Source organism: Triticum aestivum, chromosome 3B (assembly GCF_018294505.1).
Source record: "Triticum aestivum cultivar Chinese Spring chromosome 3B, IWGSC CS RefSeq v2.1, whole genome shotgun sequence".
Classification (NCBI taxonomy): Eukaryota; Viridiplantae; Streptophyta; class Magnoliopsida; order Poales; family Poaceae; genus Triticum; species Triticum aestivum.
This window is the reverse complement of record NC_057801.1, coordinates 614002005-614018024: the sequence shown is the minus strand read 5'-3', so window position 1 is coordinate 614018024 and position 16020 is coordinate 614002005. Positions and strand designations below refer to the sequence as shown.

The 16020-nt window shown below is 50.4% G+C and overlaps 1 protein-coding gene and 2 non-coding genes across 3 annotated transcripts; 1 reads left to right on the top strand and 2 right to left on the bottom strand.

Annotated features, from left to right (window-relative positions):
• Positions 1-5415: 5415 nt before the first annotated feature.
• Positions 5416-5487, bottom strand: TRNAG-UCC (transfer RNA glycine (anticodon UCC)). The gene has a single exon. It is a non-coding gene; the product is annotated as a tRNA-Gly (tRNA).
• Positions 5488-6018: 531 nt separating this feature from the next.
• Positions 6019-6090, bottom strand: TRNAG-UCC (transfer RNA glycine (anticodon UCC)). Its single transcript has one exon. It is a non-coding gene; the product is annotated as a tRNA-Gly (tRNA).
• Positions 6091-8445: 2355 nt separating this feature from the next.
• On the top strand, positions 8446-10956 carry LOC123071272 (protein VAPYRIN). The gene is made up of 2 exons (XM_044494802.1): positions 8446-9550; positions 10238-10956. The coding sequence occupies exons 1-2, from the start codon at positions 8531-8533 to the stop codon at positions 10715-10717; spliced, it is 1500 nt and encodes a 499-aa protein (XP_044350737.1). The 5' UTR covers positions 8446-8530; the 3' UTR covers positions 10718-10956.
• The last annotated feature ends 5064 nt before the right edge of the window (positions 10957-16020 follow it).

The window sequence follows — 16020 nt, the reverse complement described above, 5'->3', positions numbered from 1 at the left end:
GGGCAATGTCCATTGGCCTTAGGCCATCAAGCCATGGAGAAGTTCAGAAACAAGCTCTGGCCCCATTGCCAATCACGACCTTCGTAGCAGCCATGAAAAGGTCCCTGTCGGCCTTGGTGCAAGGAGTGCCCAGTCCAAACCACGGCTTTGGTGGCTCCGCCCACTCGCTCCAAAGCCACCGCAAGCGGAGAGCAGTGGCGAATTTGTCCATATTTAGAATGCCCAGGCCGCCCATAGCTTTGGGGCTGCAGACTCGCTCCCAATTGATTTTACACTTGGCCCCGGTGACTTTGTCGCAACCTGCCCAGAGAAATGCACGTCGCAAGGCATCAATACGCTTCATCACCTTAGCCGGCAGGACCAGCGAAGTAATGTTGTAGATAGCGATGGTAGTGAGAATCGCTTTGACCAGAACAGCCCTCCCAGGGGCGGCCATGAGGTGGCATATCCAAGGGGGAAGCCTGCACGCAACTTTGTCTTCCAGAGGCAAGAAGTGCACAGCCTCGAGCCTCTTGACCGAGAGTGGCAGCCCCAAGTACGTCATGGGGAAGGTCGTGAGTTTGGCGAGGAAAAGTTGCAGAATGTCAGGAAGATCAAGGCCGGCACACCGAATTGGGGCGACTAGACTTTTGTTGTAGTTGGTGATCAAGCCCATGACCTCACCAAAGGCGTCTAAGATGGAGGCAAAACACGAGACGTCCTCCTTGATAGGCTCCACAAAAATCGTTGCATCATCAGCATATAGGGAGACACGAAGAGTTGCGGTGTTCCTCCAGATCGGATGCAATTGGCCTTGTATTGTAGCCTTGTTGAGGATGTGGTGCAGGGGGTCGATGGCAAGCACAAAAAGAAGTTGCGACAACGGGTCTCCTTGCCGTAACCCCTTCCCGTGCCTAATAGGATCTCCGACTATGCCATTGAGCAACACTCTCGAGGTAGCTGAAGTGAAAAGCGCCGAGACCCAACCTCTAAAGCGCGCAGGGAAGCCAAGATGTTGAAGAAGGTCCATTAAGTAGTCCCATCTCATGGAGTCGAAGGCCTTCTTGATATCAAGCTTGAAAAGCAACATAGAGGTCTTGCTATGGTGTAGTCTGTGGGCGAGGTTGCGGACATAAGTAAAGTTGTCGTGAATGCTTCGTTTCTTGATAAATGCACTTTGAGCTGGAGACACAAGATCATTCATATGGACGGAGAGGCGCATCGCCATCATCTTAGCAAAGTGCTTTGCCACAACTTGAATTAGACTTATCGGCCTGAAGTCGGAAATGTCCTCCGCGCCATCCTTCTTGGGGATTAAAGCCATGTTGGCTAAGTTTAGCCAATGCAAGTTGGTGGCATGAAGATTCGAGAAGTGGTTGATGACAGCCATGACGTCGACCTTGATAACATCCCAACATGCCTTGAAGAACGTCCCCGTGAACCCATCCGGCCCCAGCGCCTTATCGCCAGGCGAGTCGAAGACTGCCTTCCTTAGCCTCCTCCATGGTGAACGGGCCCCAAAGTCACTGAGATCACAATCTGGAGTGGGGATACAACTCCAATTAAAATCCTTAAGCCTCCTTGGTCCCTTCTTGATGACGGAAGAGAAGTGGCGGTGAATAATATCCTTCTTAGACACAACACGGGGTGGGTGACAGATTAGAGATATCGACAGCCTCGAGTCTTGACCACTCTACCTTAATTAGGAGGGCCGGACGGCGTGCTTGTTGCTCGACCCAGCGGTTAGCAGCATTGACAATCTGCGGGAAATATTGTACTGCGCGGTACCTGCAGATGTTTAGATTAGACAGCTTCGAAGCAATGTCAAAGCATACGCTTAACCTTTCTGCAAGGACCTTAATTACCGCGCGGGAGGAGACCCCATCCGACGCACTGCCGGAGCCCGGGGAATTGTTTGGTGAAAGATGCCTACGTTGACTCGATCTATCTCGCTATGCAAACCCCAAACCGGCGACGGCATGTGACGTGCTGTTCGCTGCTGCCCAGCCGGTCAGCTATAGGAAGACGGGTGTAGCTGCCTGCCCTGTGTTGTGCTGTGCCGTGCAGATCGACAACAGTCCATCGGATGGTAGCTTGCTTCAGTTCCTACCACCGGTGCCGGTATATCATGTGGTGGCATGGCGCTAGTCCCATGGCCATGATGTTTTATTTTCTTGTCGAGAACGTGGCAATGGCAGGATGTACGTGTCTCTCTCACCGAACTTTGCTGTTGTGTACTAGTACATGGGAATGGGACGATGGTGGGTACAGAGCACGGTGCCCGTCCCCTGTCCCGTGTAGATTGCAATAGGTTTTTTTAACATGCTCCGTCTTACCTTCCTTTTCATATGAGAGGTAAGAGTATAACCGTTGATTGTATTAAGTAGTGGATTTAATTGACTTTTACCTTCTTACCTCCTATGTGAAAAGAGAGGGTAAGAAGGAGCATATTAAAATTACTCAAATTACAAATGGTCGGAACGTCAGGCTAGATCATCGCTTCAGTTAAAGCAAACTGAAGCGGGTTGTCGTGTTTGAGCCGCCGCTGTTACCCGCTACTACCTCGGTTTTGATTTATTAGTTCTCCTTTTCGTTCAGTTCAAAATTTGATATTTGGTTTAACTATCAAAAAATAAGTTATATGTCACAACAATAGTATCTTTGAAAACCTTTTTCAAATATGAATCCAACAATGTAAGTCTTGAGACATACAACTTATATTTTATTGGTCAAATCTATGGTCAAAATTTGACACAAAATACGATGGGACCAATAAACCCAGATGGATATAGTACTACGAGGAGATCCGGCCCATTTGAGAGTGAAATCGAAGGCCTACTTTGCGATCCCCATCGATCCAGGGGGACAACCGAGGGGAGCTCCTAGTTGGCGCTGTAGGGTCCGTTGGAGAAATGGTGCCTACAACGACCAGCATAAGCTGTGGCCCATTAAACATCGCTCCCTCCGGATTCGCTTTCGATCGCTCGCTGAAAAAAAACATTATGCTCAAAAGAAAAAGAAAAAATATCATTCGCTCCGTCAACTCGCCTCGCTGCAATATTTTTTCGGCTATGTTGCGCTGCTGGTTCAGAAAAAGACCGGCCTCTGGTTCTTTTTACGATTTTGAATATGTCTAGGGGAAAGAAGTTAATAGATTTTTTTAAATTTTTATGGGTTAAAAAAGTTCACAAAAGTGGGGGAAAAGTTCACAAAATAAAAAATCACTAATTATGGAAAAAGTTCATCGATTTTGAGAAAAACATCATCAAATTTGAGAAAGGTTCATCGAATTTGAAAATTATTCATTGATTAATCATCGAATTTGAAAACAAATCATCAATTTGGAAAAAAGTTCATCAATTTTGAAAAATTCACAAATTTGGAAAAAAGTTCATCGATTTTGGAAAAAAAATCACAAATCTGAAAAAATGTTCACGAATTTTGGAAAAAGATCATTAATTTGAAAACAAATCATTGAATTTTAAAAAAAATTCATTGAATTTTAAAAGAAGTTCACCAAAATGTTAAAAAAGTTCATTTAAAAAAATGAATTTGAAAAAAGTTCATTGCAATTTAAAAAAATTCATCAATTTTGAAAAAGGAAACATTGATTTTAAAAATGTTCATAAATTTAATAAGAGGAAAAAGAATCGGGAAACATAAAAAAGAAAAGAAAAAACATAGAAAATATAGGGGGACATTTCCTATACACAGAAATGGAAAACAAGAAGACGACATGCTGTAGTGGTTAGTGTCCTTCACTCAGAAGGAAGAGATTGCGGGTTTGATCCCTATTGATCGCACTCCCCACACACCCTTTGTTGAGTTTTAAATAGAAAATAAACGTGTAATGGGTCGACCCAGAGCTGAGGTATAGTGTGCGCCAGTTTGCAGGTTGAACTGCAACCGATGCCTGAAGCGCCAAATAGGGTATCCCAGAGCTGAGCCGAACTGAGTTCCGCTAAAAAACCCGAGTCCAACTAACATTTTGCATAAAAGAAGATAAGTCCATGGTTTTCTTCTTTGGTATAAAGGCTGCTTTGAAACGGTCCATGGACATGTTAAGCGGCTACTTGGGGTCCAAAATGAATCACTTGTCGAGAAGTACCTTTGATTACCTTCTTCGTTGGTCGCACTGAAAATGGTGTGTTCAACTATATGAAGATAAAGTTTGGGCAAGAGCAAGAGGGGGATGGAAAAGGCCCTATCTTGTGGAGGAAAAGAAATCTTGATCTAGTCTAGGCTATCTGTACATATTCCGTGGCTTGTTTCAAGTTGGCTCGGGGACTCTTTGAGCATATTAAGTTAAGGGACTCTTTGAGCATATTAAGTTAACTCCATACAACGAAAGTTTTGGTGGGGCAATAAAGATGATGGGCGCAAAACAACGTGGGTATCTTGGGAAGGATGACCAAATTGAAGCAAGATGGTTCTTTTTTTTTAACCGCGCGAAGCAAGATGATGGTCTTGGCTTTCGTGATATTGAACTCTTCAATCCTCCACTATTGGCGCGTAAGGCTTGGAGAATGCTAATCAATCCGGAGACTCTAAGTGCTCGGGTACTTAAGGCGGTCTACCTCCCAGAATGATCGATTTTGTCAGCCTCCATTGGATCGAGGTCATCGGCCGTGTGGACAACCACCTGCAAGGAAAGGAACGTGCTCAACATTGGGATCATCCGGCGTGTTGGAGATGACAGAGAAACCAAGTTCTTTGACAAATGGATTCCACACGATCATAAACTAAAGTCAATCATTGCAAATGCTTCAGCATCGCCGGAGTATGTGAGTGGGCTGATTAACCATGCTGCTTGCGCATAGGATAAAGAGGAGGTCAGTAAGCACTTGATCCTGGATGTAGACCTAGTGTTTAACATTCCATTGAGCTCTATGTCACTGAAAGAGCCTGGCACTACAAAGCTTGGGGGCGGTTCCCTATTCGCTCTGCCTATCACCTGCTTGTTGACACCAAGCGGCAACGGGAAGATTGGCGACACTGGTAGAAAGTGGCCTGATATTTGGGGAATCAAGGTTCCTTAAAGCGGTGTTTCTTATGCAATACTAATTGTCGTCTAGAAGGAAAAAAATGGGTATACTGTGGTTTATCTTTTAGTGCTATCTATAATCATCAACACGTCCATGCTTTTAACTTGATGAAATGATTAAAATTGCACTAAAAAATTGCAACCTACAATGCACTATGGAAGAAACACTATATGTTGGATTGTAGTGTCCCTTGTACGTGCAACACAAATGATTTGGCACGGAGTAAATGTGTAGTGGTATGGTGCTGATTCGTTGGATAGGTGAACTTGGGTTTGAAAAACTCTCTACAACATGAGACTTGTAATTGAAGCAAAAACTAGTGACAAGCAAATGCTTCATCTTATCTAAAAAACAAAGTCCTATACGAAAGAATCCAATCCCCTTTAAAAAGTGCGTCTGCCGGGAGTCGAACCCGGGTCTATTGCTTGGAAGGCAATTATCCTAACCGTTGGACTACAGACGCTTTGTTGATGAAATCCGAACGTGACTTCCTAAAAATATGGTATGCATTTCTCCACGAAAAGTGCAGTGGCCGTCGAGGCATGAATCTGATCCTGCAAGCATGAAATGCAGGGAACCTTTTTGCATTCTGTCTGCACAAAATGTTTTGAGCTACAGGCTTACGCTCTTTTTCTAGCCCAAGCGTGATGTGTACTGTCACCAATGCTTCTTACATTTGTTCTTCGAATGGGTGGTAACAAATACTCCCTCCGTCCCAAAATACTTGTCGGAGAGATAGATAAAATTGGATGTATCTATATCTAAAATATGTCTAGATTCATCCATTTTTCCGACAAGTATTTCCGGACGGAGGGAGTACCTCACAAAATATTGAACGAGTAATTGCGGGATTAAGCCCTCGTGATGATAGGCTGTAGACGTAGCTGGATCTTGGGTGTGGGTCGTCCGAGTTAGACAACTGCATAAGGAAGAAAGTGACTCTTCATGCAAAAAAGTAAAATAAATGAAAACAAAAGTACTGAGTTCCAAAAAATGCGTCTGCCGGGAGTCGAACCCGGGTCTATTGCTTGGAAGGCAATTATCCTAACCGTTGGACTACAGACGCTGTCATGTCTAAATTAAAAACAGTCATTATTCAACCTTCTGAGTAACCTTAAGATACTGTACCATTAGCCAGTGCAGTGGCCATCAATCTGGTCCTGCACACATCAAGTAGAGCTGGAGTGGTGTCTAGCTGAATCGTTGCGTGTGCTTCTGAGTTACAGAGCTGCTATGCACTGTACACGCATGGCATGACTACCCGAGGTACGGCGCACAGTAAAGCCGGTGAAGGAAGCAGAACTGTTTCGTTTGGTAGCGGCAGCACTCCTGTCCTGGAGCCCGAGCATCTTGCCCGGCCTCGGCGCAGCGCGGCCGCGGGCGCGTGCCGCCGAGCTGCACGGAGTCGTGAGATGCAGCGCCGGGGGCTCGGCTCACGTAGCCGCGGAAGAAGCGGCCAAGCCCCCGTTTCTGTGCCGATTCGTGCGCGACAAACGGCGAAGGGGCCGGGCGGGGGACAGCAGGAGCAGCCAAAGCCGACGCGCGGCACATGGCTAGGTCGAAGAATCCAACGATCCTCTCGTCGCGTGACGGAGGCAGGGCGCGCGCGGAGGCGGGCGGGCGGGGGATGCCTGCGGTTCACGGGGGGTACTGTGGATTGTAGCGCTTTGCATGGCGTGATCCGTCGCTCGCCACCCGCCCTGATGGGACGTGCGGTAGCTACCACTCCTCGGCGCTTTGCTTGCTCGTGCTGGACCCTGGATCCATCATTCCCTGCTGGCCTGGTCCCGTAGATTATCATGCATGCGGGATCCGGCGAGTCGGCAGGAACAGCCGGACACGATGTGGCCTCTTCCGGCACTGGCAGCATAGCAACTGAAGACGGATTGGAAACTACTTAGGCCTTGTAGAATGGGAGGTGCTTAGGGAGGCGCTTAGAGAAATAAATCAGGCTTTTTTTAAGCACCGGTGCTTATTTGTACAGGATAGACGCTTAACTAAGCGTCTTTTCTGTGAAAATAGGCACCGGTGCTTCAGAAAAATTCGGTTTATTTTCCTAAGCATCTCTCTAAGCACCTCCCACTGTACAAGGCCTTAGAGCAACTCCAACGGGCCGACTTAAAAGGACGACAATTTTGTCCGTTTTTTGTTCGTTTGCGTTGGTCAGATGAACATGAACATCCGCTTTCGCGTTTGGATCGGCGCATGTGCCCATGCTGGTCCGATCCATTTTGACGGCGCGAGAAAGAAAAATGTGCATGCATATTTAAAATAAAAACAACAATAATTAAACATTAAAGCCGGTTAGGAAGGCCGGCGAGAGTCCACGCGTCCACATTTGCATTAATGAAAACTAAAAACAAACTAAAATACGAGGCGGCGTGCTGCCCTAGGCGTCGTCGGCGTCGTCCTCGGGGTCGGTGAGATCGATGAGCGTCGGCGCAGGGCCGGCCCAGGGGAACGCCGTGTTCCAGAGGCCGTTCATGTCGAGCGCGGGCTGTGCCGCCGTGGGCTGTGCGGCCGCGGGGGGTTGTGCCGCCGCGTCCTGGCGCTGCTCGTCCTCGAGATCGCGCTCGAGCATCTCGAGGTACTCGCCGTCGCGGCGCTCCTCGGCCAGTTGTCGCTGCCGCCACATCTCGAGGTACGTCGCCTCCTGCGCCGCCCCCACCCAAACCGGTGGCGCGCGGACCCACTCGCGCACTACTCCCAATCAGGAGTAGGGCTCGATGGGGGATGGCTCCGGCTCTGGCTCGACTTTGACGCCGTGGCGGAGAGGGGACGACGGGGCCATCGGCGGCAGGACGCAATCGCCCGCCGCGGAGAGGGCAATGGCATGCGCCATGGCCGCCTCGTACGCCGCCTCCTCTTCCTCGACCGCCTCTGCCCTGTGCCGCTCGTTCTCCTCGCTCTCCTGGTAGACCGCTGCAAGGGCCGCCTGGTATGCATCCTCCGCCGCCTGATCCTCCTCGCGGACGACGAGCGGGGGCGGCAGCACAGTGCGATCGACCTTGCGAATGTCGCGTCGCCTCGCGCTCCTTGTGCTTGAAGGCAAACCATCGAGCCCAGCTGGACGAGTCGCTTGCGTAGGCGGGGTCACGGCGCTGCTCCAGCGTCAGGAGCGCCAGCGGGCGCCGCACCTCCTCCGCGTGCGCCCTAGCCGATCGCGGCGCCGCCGGCACTCCGGATCCAGGTGCCAGTCATGCGGCAGGGTGGCCTCGGGGTACACGAGAGGCATGCGGTTGCCCCAGTGCCACTCCGCCTGGTGCATTGGCACGTTGACACATTTGGGCCGCAAATGCGTCGGCGTGGACGCAAAGCGGCTCGATTTGGGTTTGGGTCGGCGTGTTGGTCCTTCTTTTTTGTCCGCACCGATCTAAACAGACGGCGGCGGACGAAATGGGTCGCTCCATTGGAGTTGCTCTTATATTCAGCGCAGCGTGTTAGAGCTGTTTTGTCTTTAAAAGGAAAACGATCTACAACCTCAAGGTTTAAAAGAGACTTTATTCATGCAAAGCATTAGTCCTGGCTCCGTATATCTTCAGAATCTACCATGGCACACTGTCACAGAAGATCAACATCCTCTGATTGCCCGATCGAGCATGCCAGCAAAAGAGCAAAGCGTCATCCTAGGTACAGACACTAGCCAGACACCATTCCGTGCTTCCAGTTCCGCTGCCCCATCCGATTCCCACCCCGCGCGTACAAGCACCTTCCAACGGAGATTGATGGCCGCTGCTAAGCCAGCCTGCTCCGTTCCCGCCAATTCCGCCGACGCAGCCAAACCGGCGGCGGCGCCAGAGCCCGAGCAGCAGCTCCTGGAGGTGGCGGCGGAGGAGGTGGTCGTCGACTTCAAGCCCAATTCCAAGTGCCGCGTCGACCTCCGCCTCCGCTCGCTGCACCCGACGCTCCCCGTCGCCTTCAAGGTGCAGACCTCCTCCCCGCTCAAGTTCCTCGTCAGCCCGCCGCGCGGCGCCCTGAAGCCGCTCTCCACGGCAACCATCCGCGTCGTGCTCCGCCCGCAGCCGCACGCGCCGCCGTCCTTTCCGCGCTCACGCGCCGACCGCTTCCTCGTCCTCTCCTCCCTCTCCGCCGCGCACCTCGACTCCGCGGCCTCCGTGCCCGGCGGCGCCGGCGTCGGCGTCGGCGCCATCCGCCTTCGCGTGTTCTTCGGCGGGCCCTACCTCCTCCGCCTCGCCGCGGACGCCGGGGACTCCGCGGCCGTGCGCCTAATCCTGCGCCGGCAGCCGCACCTTCTGCCGGTCCTCGACCCCGAGGCGGCGGTGCCGGACGCCGAGCCGTGGGCGCCGCTGCACGCGGCTGCTGCGCGCGGCGACTGCGGAGAGGTGAGGAGGCTGGGGCAGGAGGCGCTCGCGGCGCGCGACAAGGACGGCAGGACGGCTCTGCACGTCGCGGCTGCGGCCGGGGAAGCAGAGGCCGTGGCAGAGCTGGTGGACATGGGCGCCGACTCCGCGGCGGCCGACGCGCGCGGGAGGACTCCGCTGGACGTTGCGCGAGAGAAGGGCTACGTAAGTTACCTCTGTCCTTTTTGTACTGCCGTGTAGTAACCTCGTGGCTTCAGAGCTTAGAATGGACAAAATTTGCACTTTGTGCTAGCGTAGTAACAAACTAACCACAATGATCACAATAAACAACCTTCTGTTGTTTTTGTAGAAGTGCATGCTCTAGCTAATGCAACCAAAAGACCGATCCGATAGAAGAGACTAGGCAACACATTATACGTCAACACTCCTCCTCACGTGTGGCTCCCTCAGACCTAAACGTGGACCGAAAGTGGGCTGCAATTTAATTGCGCCAGCCGGGTCTTGAACTCAAGACCTCTTGACTCCAATACCATGTAGAAGTGCATGCTCTAGTTAATGCAACCAAAAAACTGATCTAATGAAAAAGACTAGGTTGCACATTATACGTCAACAGTCTTGCTTGGACTTGAAGGTGGCAAGAACAATTTGTCATGTCAGAAACGTAATTTGAAGATCTTGGCTGGTTTTGTCACGGACTGAACAGTGAGAGAATCAACTGTGGTTCCAGCGGGCTGGGTACTGTACGTAACCTGGCTTATGTGGCTTGCGTCGTTGCGCTCGTGAACGACACACAGCATCCAATGTTCTTGTGTCTTTTACTCAAAACTTTCACTCCACATCTCTTGTCAGAATGTAACGATCAACGACGCTTTTCTTGCCGATTACGTGCAGAAGGAAGTGGTGGACGTGCTGCAGCGGTGGGAGCTGGTGATGACGGCGGCGAGGCGAGGCGACCTCCGGAGCCTGGAGTTCCTCCTCAGCAAGCGCACGGGCCTCCGCGGCCGCGACCAGTACGGGCTGACGGCGCTCCACGTGGCCGCCATCAAGGGCCACTGCGACGCCATCGCCCTGCTGGCGGGGTCGGGGTGCATGGACGTGGAGTGCGAGGACGTGGAAGGGCACCGGCCGCTGCACCTCGCCGTCGAGGGCGGCTGCGCCGACGCCGTGGACCTGCTGCTCGACATGGGCGCCGACGTCCACGCCAGGACCAAGCGGGGCGCCACGCCGCTCCAGATGGCCGACACCATGGGGTACGACGACATCTCGCAGCTGCTGCGCGGCCGGGGCGCCGACGAGGCGGCGGCGGCAGCGACAGCTGACGCGCAGCTGTGCATCGCGTCGTCGTCCTCCTCGTCGATATCCTGTGCATAAGGCTTGTTTGCGTCTGCGATTCAGAGTTGACTTGTGAAGATCATGTTGATACTGCACTGTATAGGTGACAGAAGTGATTACTGTTTTTTTTCTTCTGTGGCTGTTGATATGGCCTTTGCAATAAGATGGGACTTTGCGTTCCCCTGAGCAGTTCTAAATTTTTTTTTGATGTGCACAACATTTATATTTTCTGAAACAGTTAACCTTTATGCCCATGAATTAAGCATTTTTTTTACACTCGTGCTTGTTTTTTTTACCGCTGCACTTCCTGATATTCATACTTTGCATATAACACATTTCTACTTTCTGAAAGAGTCAGTTACTCATAAAATTGCTAATCTGAAGACTAGATTGTTCAAACCAAAAAGCAGAATTGGCAGACTTGGTTCGATCCCCAATTCAAGATAAGAAGAGTTTGATGATAACAACGATTATGCCTTTGAACTTGTCATTTTGTTCTTCAAATGGGAAAGGGGCAATGAGTAAATTCTTGACAAATTTAAAAGTTCCTAACTGAATCTGTAATGGTCGGCTAGGTGATGTAATGCAACATACAGTTTCAGCAGTGGAACTGGGATTACTGGGGACTTCTTTTATCGAGAAAATGATAATATGGAAGGACATCTCCAACGCCGACCCTCAAACCTCCCGTATCCATATGTACCGCGTTGTTAAGATCACGGAAGAAAGCCAACGCGGTCCTGTATCGGTCCGCGGCTTTGCGGGAGTCCGGGCAGCTTCTGACCACTCTGGCCCACCCAAACCCCTCCTCCCTCATTCACACGTATTCCCACCCGGCACCAGCTGCCCATATTCATGTCGTTGTAGAGCGTGCCGCTCCACATTAAATACGGCCCAGGACGGACGCGACCTCTCACTGCCTCAGACATTGAAGCGGCGTGCCGGCTGAGGGCGCCACCCGTGACGCGTGTCTAGTGTTCGTGCTTGTTCAATGCCGGAGACGCGTGATTGGACGGGATTTTTAATGGGATGAATATCTACCACGCCCGTTCAATGCTCATGTCCGTCCTTATGCCGCCATTAAGTAGGCTCGCCGGCCGAGAAACCCACTCCGACGCCGCGCATTGACGCATCCGGACGCCCCGCCTCATCGGAATCCGCTATTTAAAGGCGGCCACACCCGGCTAATGGCACACCACAACACAAGCCGCTGCCCATCCTCCTCCCTTGCACTACATTCGCCATGACTGCGGGCGACAAAACTCTGTGGGAGAGCCTTTCCACGGAGATGAAGCACATCATGGCCTCCCTTGCTACCGCCTGGTAGAGCCGCAATGCCAGGCGGATCGAGGCCGCCCGACCAGCTCGCCCGAGGTCTCCGACGACGAGGATGACACCACGTTGAAGACGAGCTCCGATGACACCGCCCCGGCTCCCGCACCTTCTATGCACATCGGCTTCACCATGGAGCAGGCACAGGCGCAGTACACCCACCATGGTGGAGGTGTAGCCTGTGCCGACACCTTTGTCGGCGTTCCAGCAGGCGTAGGAGGAACAACATGTTCCTCCTGGAGCAACACCGATTGGCAAAGGGCCAGATCTACGACGAGCACGTGAGCGAGGAGGCCGTGGCGTCCATGGCCGGCGGACCCCAACTTCATCGTGGAGCAGCGTGCCATCTACAATGTTGTCTGCGCTCAAGCCGCTGCCTGCTAGGAAGCGGCAGCCGCGGAGGCGCAGCTGCAGATGATTGCAGAGGTGAAGAACGTCAGCTGCGCCTCCTACGCACCGCCACCAAACTATCAGGCGGCCCGGTGGGACGACGATAGCGTTGGCGCTGCCATTTTCATCGTGGACCTCACGTCCACCGGCGATGGACAGACATAGGACTCCTTCGAGGACGATTAGGCCACGGGAGGCGGCAGGGCCTTATGTCCCATGTGGGCGGGTCCGTCTCCCGTGTTCTACTCTTCCTCGCCGGAGAGCGCATCTTCAGTTCACGGGTCTTATCGTCGGTGCTCATTGTCGGTGTCAAAACCGGCGGATCTCGAGTAGGGGGTCCTGAACTGTGCGTCTAAGGCTAATGGTAACATGAGGCGGGGGACACGATGTTTACCCAAGTTCGGGCCCTCCCTATGGAGGTAATATCCTACTTCCTTCTTGATTGATATTGATGATATGAGTATTACAAGATTTGATCTACCACGAGATCGTAGAGGCTAACCCTAGAAGCTAGCCTATGATTATGATTGCCGTTGTCCTACGGACTAAACCCTCCGGTTTATATAGACACCGGAGGGGGCTAGGGTTACACAGAGTCGGTTATAGAGAAAGGAATCTACATATCCGAATCTCCAAGCTTGCCTTCCACGCAAAGGAGAGTCCCACCCGGACACGGGACGAAGTCTTCTATCTTGTATCTTCATAGTCCAACAGTCCGGCTAAAGTATATAGTCCGGCTATCTGAGGACCCCCTAATCCAGGACTCCCTCACTCATGGAGACGACAGATGGAGGACGACGCAGGCTTGGACACCGGGCGCCACTGCCGTAGGATAGGTTTAGGGCCGGGTCATTTTTTTGTTCTAAATGTTTGAAATGTAATGAAAATATGTCGTGTTTGTATGAAATTCGTCATGTTTATATGAAATCCGGCCATGTTTGCACAAATTTCATCCCGTTTGTTGCAAAAGAGTTTGAAATGTTTGTGGCTACGGTTGGATGACGTCTCCCGCATCCGTGTCCATGGACTGCTCCCCATTGTCCGCGGCTAGATGCAGGATGAAATTTGCGAGTTGCTGTTGAAGATGCCCTAATGATCTCAATAATGTTATGTATTTAGAAAGTGAAGCTGTCACTCAACACTTTCCTATCCAAGGCGAATCTGGTATACAACTGTTCGGTCTTAATGGAATCCATACATCCTTCACTAATCAAGTCTTTGCCAATGTTCACTATGGAAATTACACCTTAAAAAACGTAGCTAACACCAAATCTCCTCATCGTCTAGCTTCTCCATTAGTCCCTTTTTCGATAACAGATGGATTTTATTAACGCAAAATGAAGCATCAAGAAGATACAAACACAACGAGCACACCGGGCCTCTGCATAGGTAAGATGTACACAGCCAACACCAACCACACAAAAATCGCACTGACAATTAGCAAGGTCAAACACGACCAAAGCTAGGCCTAGTTAGAGAAAAAAAGACATGCACCGAAAGAATTGCAGAAGCAATGAAATGAAGCACAACAACATTTACCACTATCCTTGACAACACGCAGAGTATGATAGAGGTTCTTCGAAAGCAACCCCTTTAAGAAGGAAAACAACGCGCCAACGCTGGATCTAACCCTAAAGGTTAGATGAAAGGTTTTCACCTTGAAGAGTAGGTTCGAGCAATCTCCAAGCAAACCATTCAACAAGGAAAATGTCGTGTAAACACCACATTGCCAGGTACAACCATGTAACGGTCAAACCTAGGATTTTCACCCCGGAACTCAAGACTTGCTACTTGAAGAGCATCGCCAAACCACAGTCACCTTGTGTTGTTTTCCCCACTTGGCGAATCAGCACCTCCATACCTCCTATAAGTGCATCTAGTGCCACCCCTAGTTGGTTTTGGAGTATTGACGACAAACGTGGTTGAGGGACTAATGTGTTTGTGAGAATTGCAGGATAACACAGGTAGTAGCCCCTCATTGATTCGGTTACCTACCAGAGATGATCCCTAAAAATGTGTGAAGACATTGAAGACAATGGTGGTTCATAAAGACATTCACGATGAAGATTATGACGTGTGAAGATATCCACTTGAAGACTATGGAGTGCGAAGACATAGCTGTTTCGTAGTTTCCTTTCTTCTTTATTGAGTCATAGGAACGACCGTACTATTAAGTGGGGTCCAAGTGAACAAAGCCAGAGTGACTGATGTGATGCTCAACCAAATTCTATGTCTTCGAGCAAAGACAATGAGAGCAAACCTATCCAAAGTTGGATGAGTCAGCTTTACTTGTAGCCCAAGCCAAGCTGTCGCGTGTGTTTGAAATCCGGTCGTTGGACACGTGTCAGTTCCTTAGTGACCCAGGGTCATTTCGGACATATCAGGTCGGGTTGCCACTTGGCTATAAATAGCCTACCCCCTACACCATAAATTGGTGGCTGCTCAAAGTTAGTGCACGGCTTTTGTCGTTTGAGAGCAACCCACTTCCGAAGCATTTGAGGGAGAGATCCTTGAGAGGACTAAGCCCAAAACACCCTGAGCCAAAGAGTGTTAGGCATCACTGAAGTATGTCTGTTCGCATGATCTGAAGACTTGTTACACTTGAGGACTGTGAATCCTCCAGCCAGTTAGGCGTCGCGTTCTGAGCATCCAAGAGTCATTGTGAATTGCCGGTGAACGAAGTTCGTGAAGGTTTGGAAGTCTACCTTGAAGACTTACCAGAGTGATTGGGAGAGGACTGTGTCCTTAGCTCAAGGGGAATAAGGTGAATACACGGTCTTTTGAGTTTAATCTCAGCCTCCCTAACCAGACGTACAATTGTCACAGCAACTGGAACTGGTTTACCAAATCCTTGTCTTCACCAAGCAACTAGTTCTATCTCCTACTCTCATTACTCTTCAGTTTGTCTTTGTGAAGTCATTGTCTGCTTGCCTGATTCATTGTCTTTTTTGTGTAAAGATTTATATCTGTTTGGCTTCGTACTATCTTCCATCCTGATCCTATCTACTTAGTTGCAGTTAGTCTTCATGCTTTCACTGTATTGTATGCTTGACTAATGATTGCCTAGTGTAGTTTTCATTCCGCTGCTTACTATATAGGTTTAGTTTGCTTGTTTGTCTTCAATGCCCCCTTGTTTTGAAGACTCTCATAAAAATCGCCTATTCACCCCCCTCTAGTCGATAACTAGCACTTTGAATTGGTATCACAGCAAGGTGCTCCCTTGTTCTATGGGATTCGGTTTAACCACCTGGAGTTTTAGCTATGTCGACTATAGGGATAATCAAGGTCTCCGTTGTGTGCCCCGTCTTTGATGGCACTGACTACCCCTACTGGAAGAACAAGATGCGCATGCATCTTGAAGCCATTGATGTCAATCTCTGGTATGTCGTCAAGACTAGCGTTCCCAGAGTCGGTGAAGGTGTCACCGCTACTGATGTCAAGAGATTTGCGCAATTGGACTCAACCGCCAAGAACATCATCTGTGGTCATCTGACCAAAGGGCAGTATGGTCGTGTGAGCGCACTGGAAACTGCAAAGCTGGTCTGGGACTGGCTGTCCAAGGTCAACGAAGGCGTCTCAACTCAGGGAGACTCAAGAATAGATGTTCTTCGCAATCTCTT

Excerpts from the sequence above, each read along its gene's own strand:
- LOC123071272 (XM_044494802.1), top strand. The coding sequence starts at position 8,531 with ATGCAAAGCATTAGTCCTGGCTCCGTATATCTTCAGAATCTACCATGG. Across the intron at positions 9,551-10,237 it reads TTGCGCGAGAGAAGGGCTAC|AAGGAAGTGGTGGACGTGCT; the intron begins GTAAGTTACCTC and ends GATTACGTGCAG.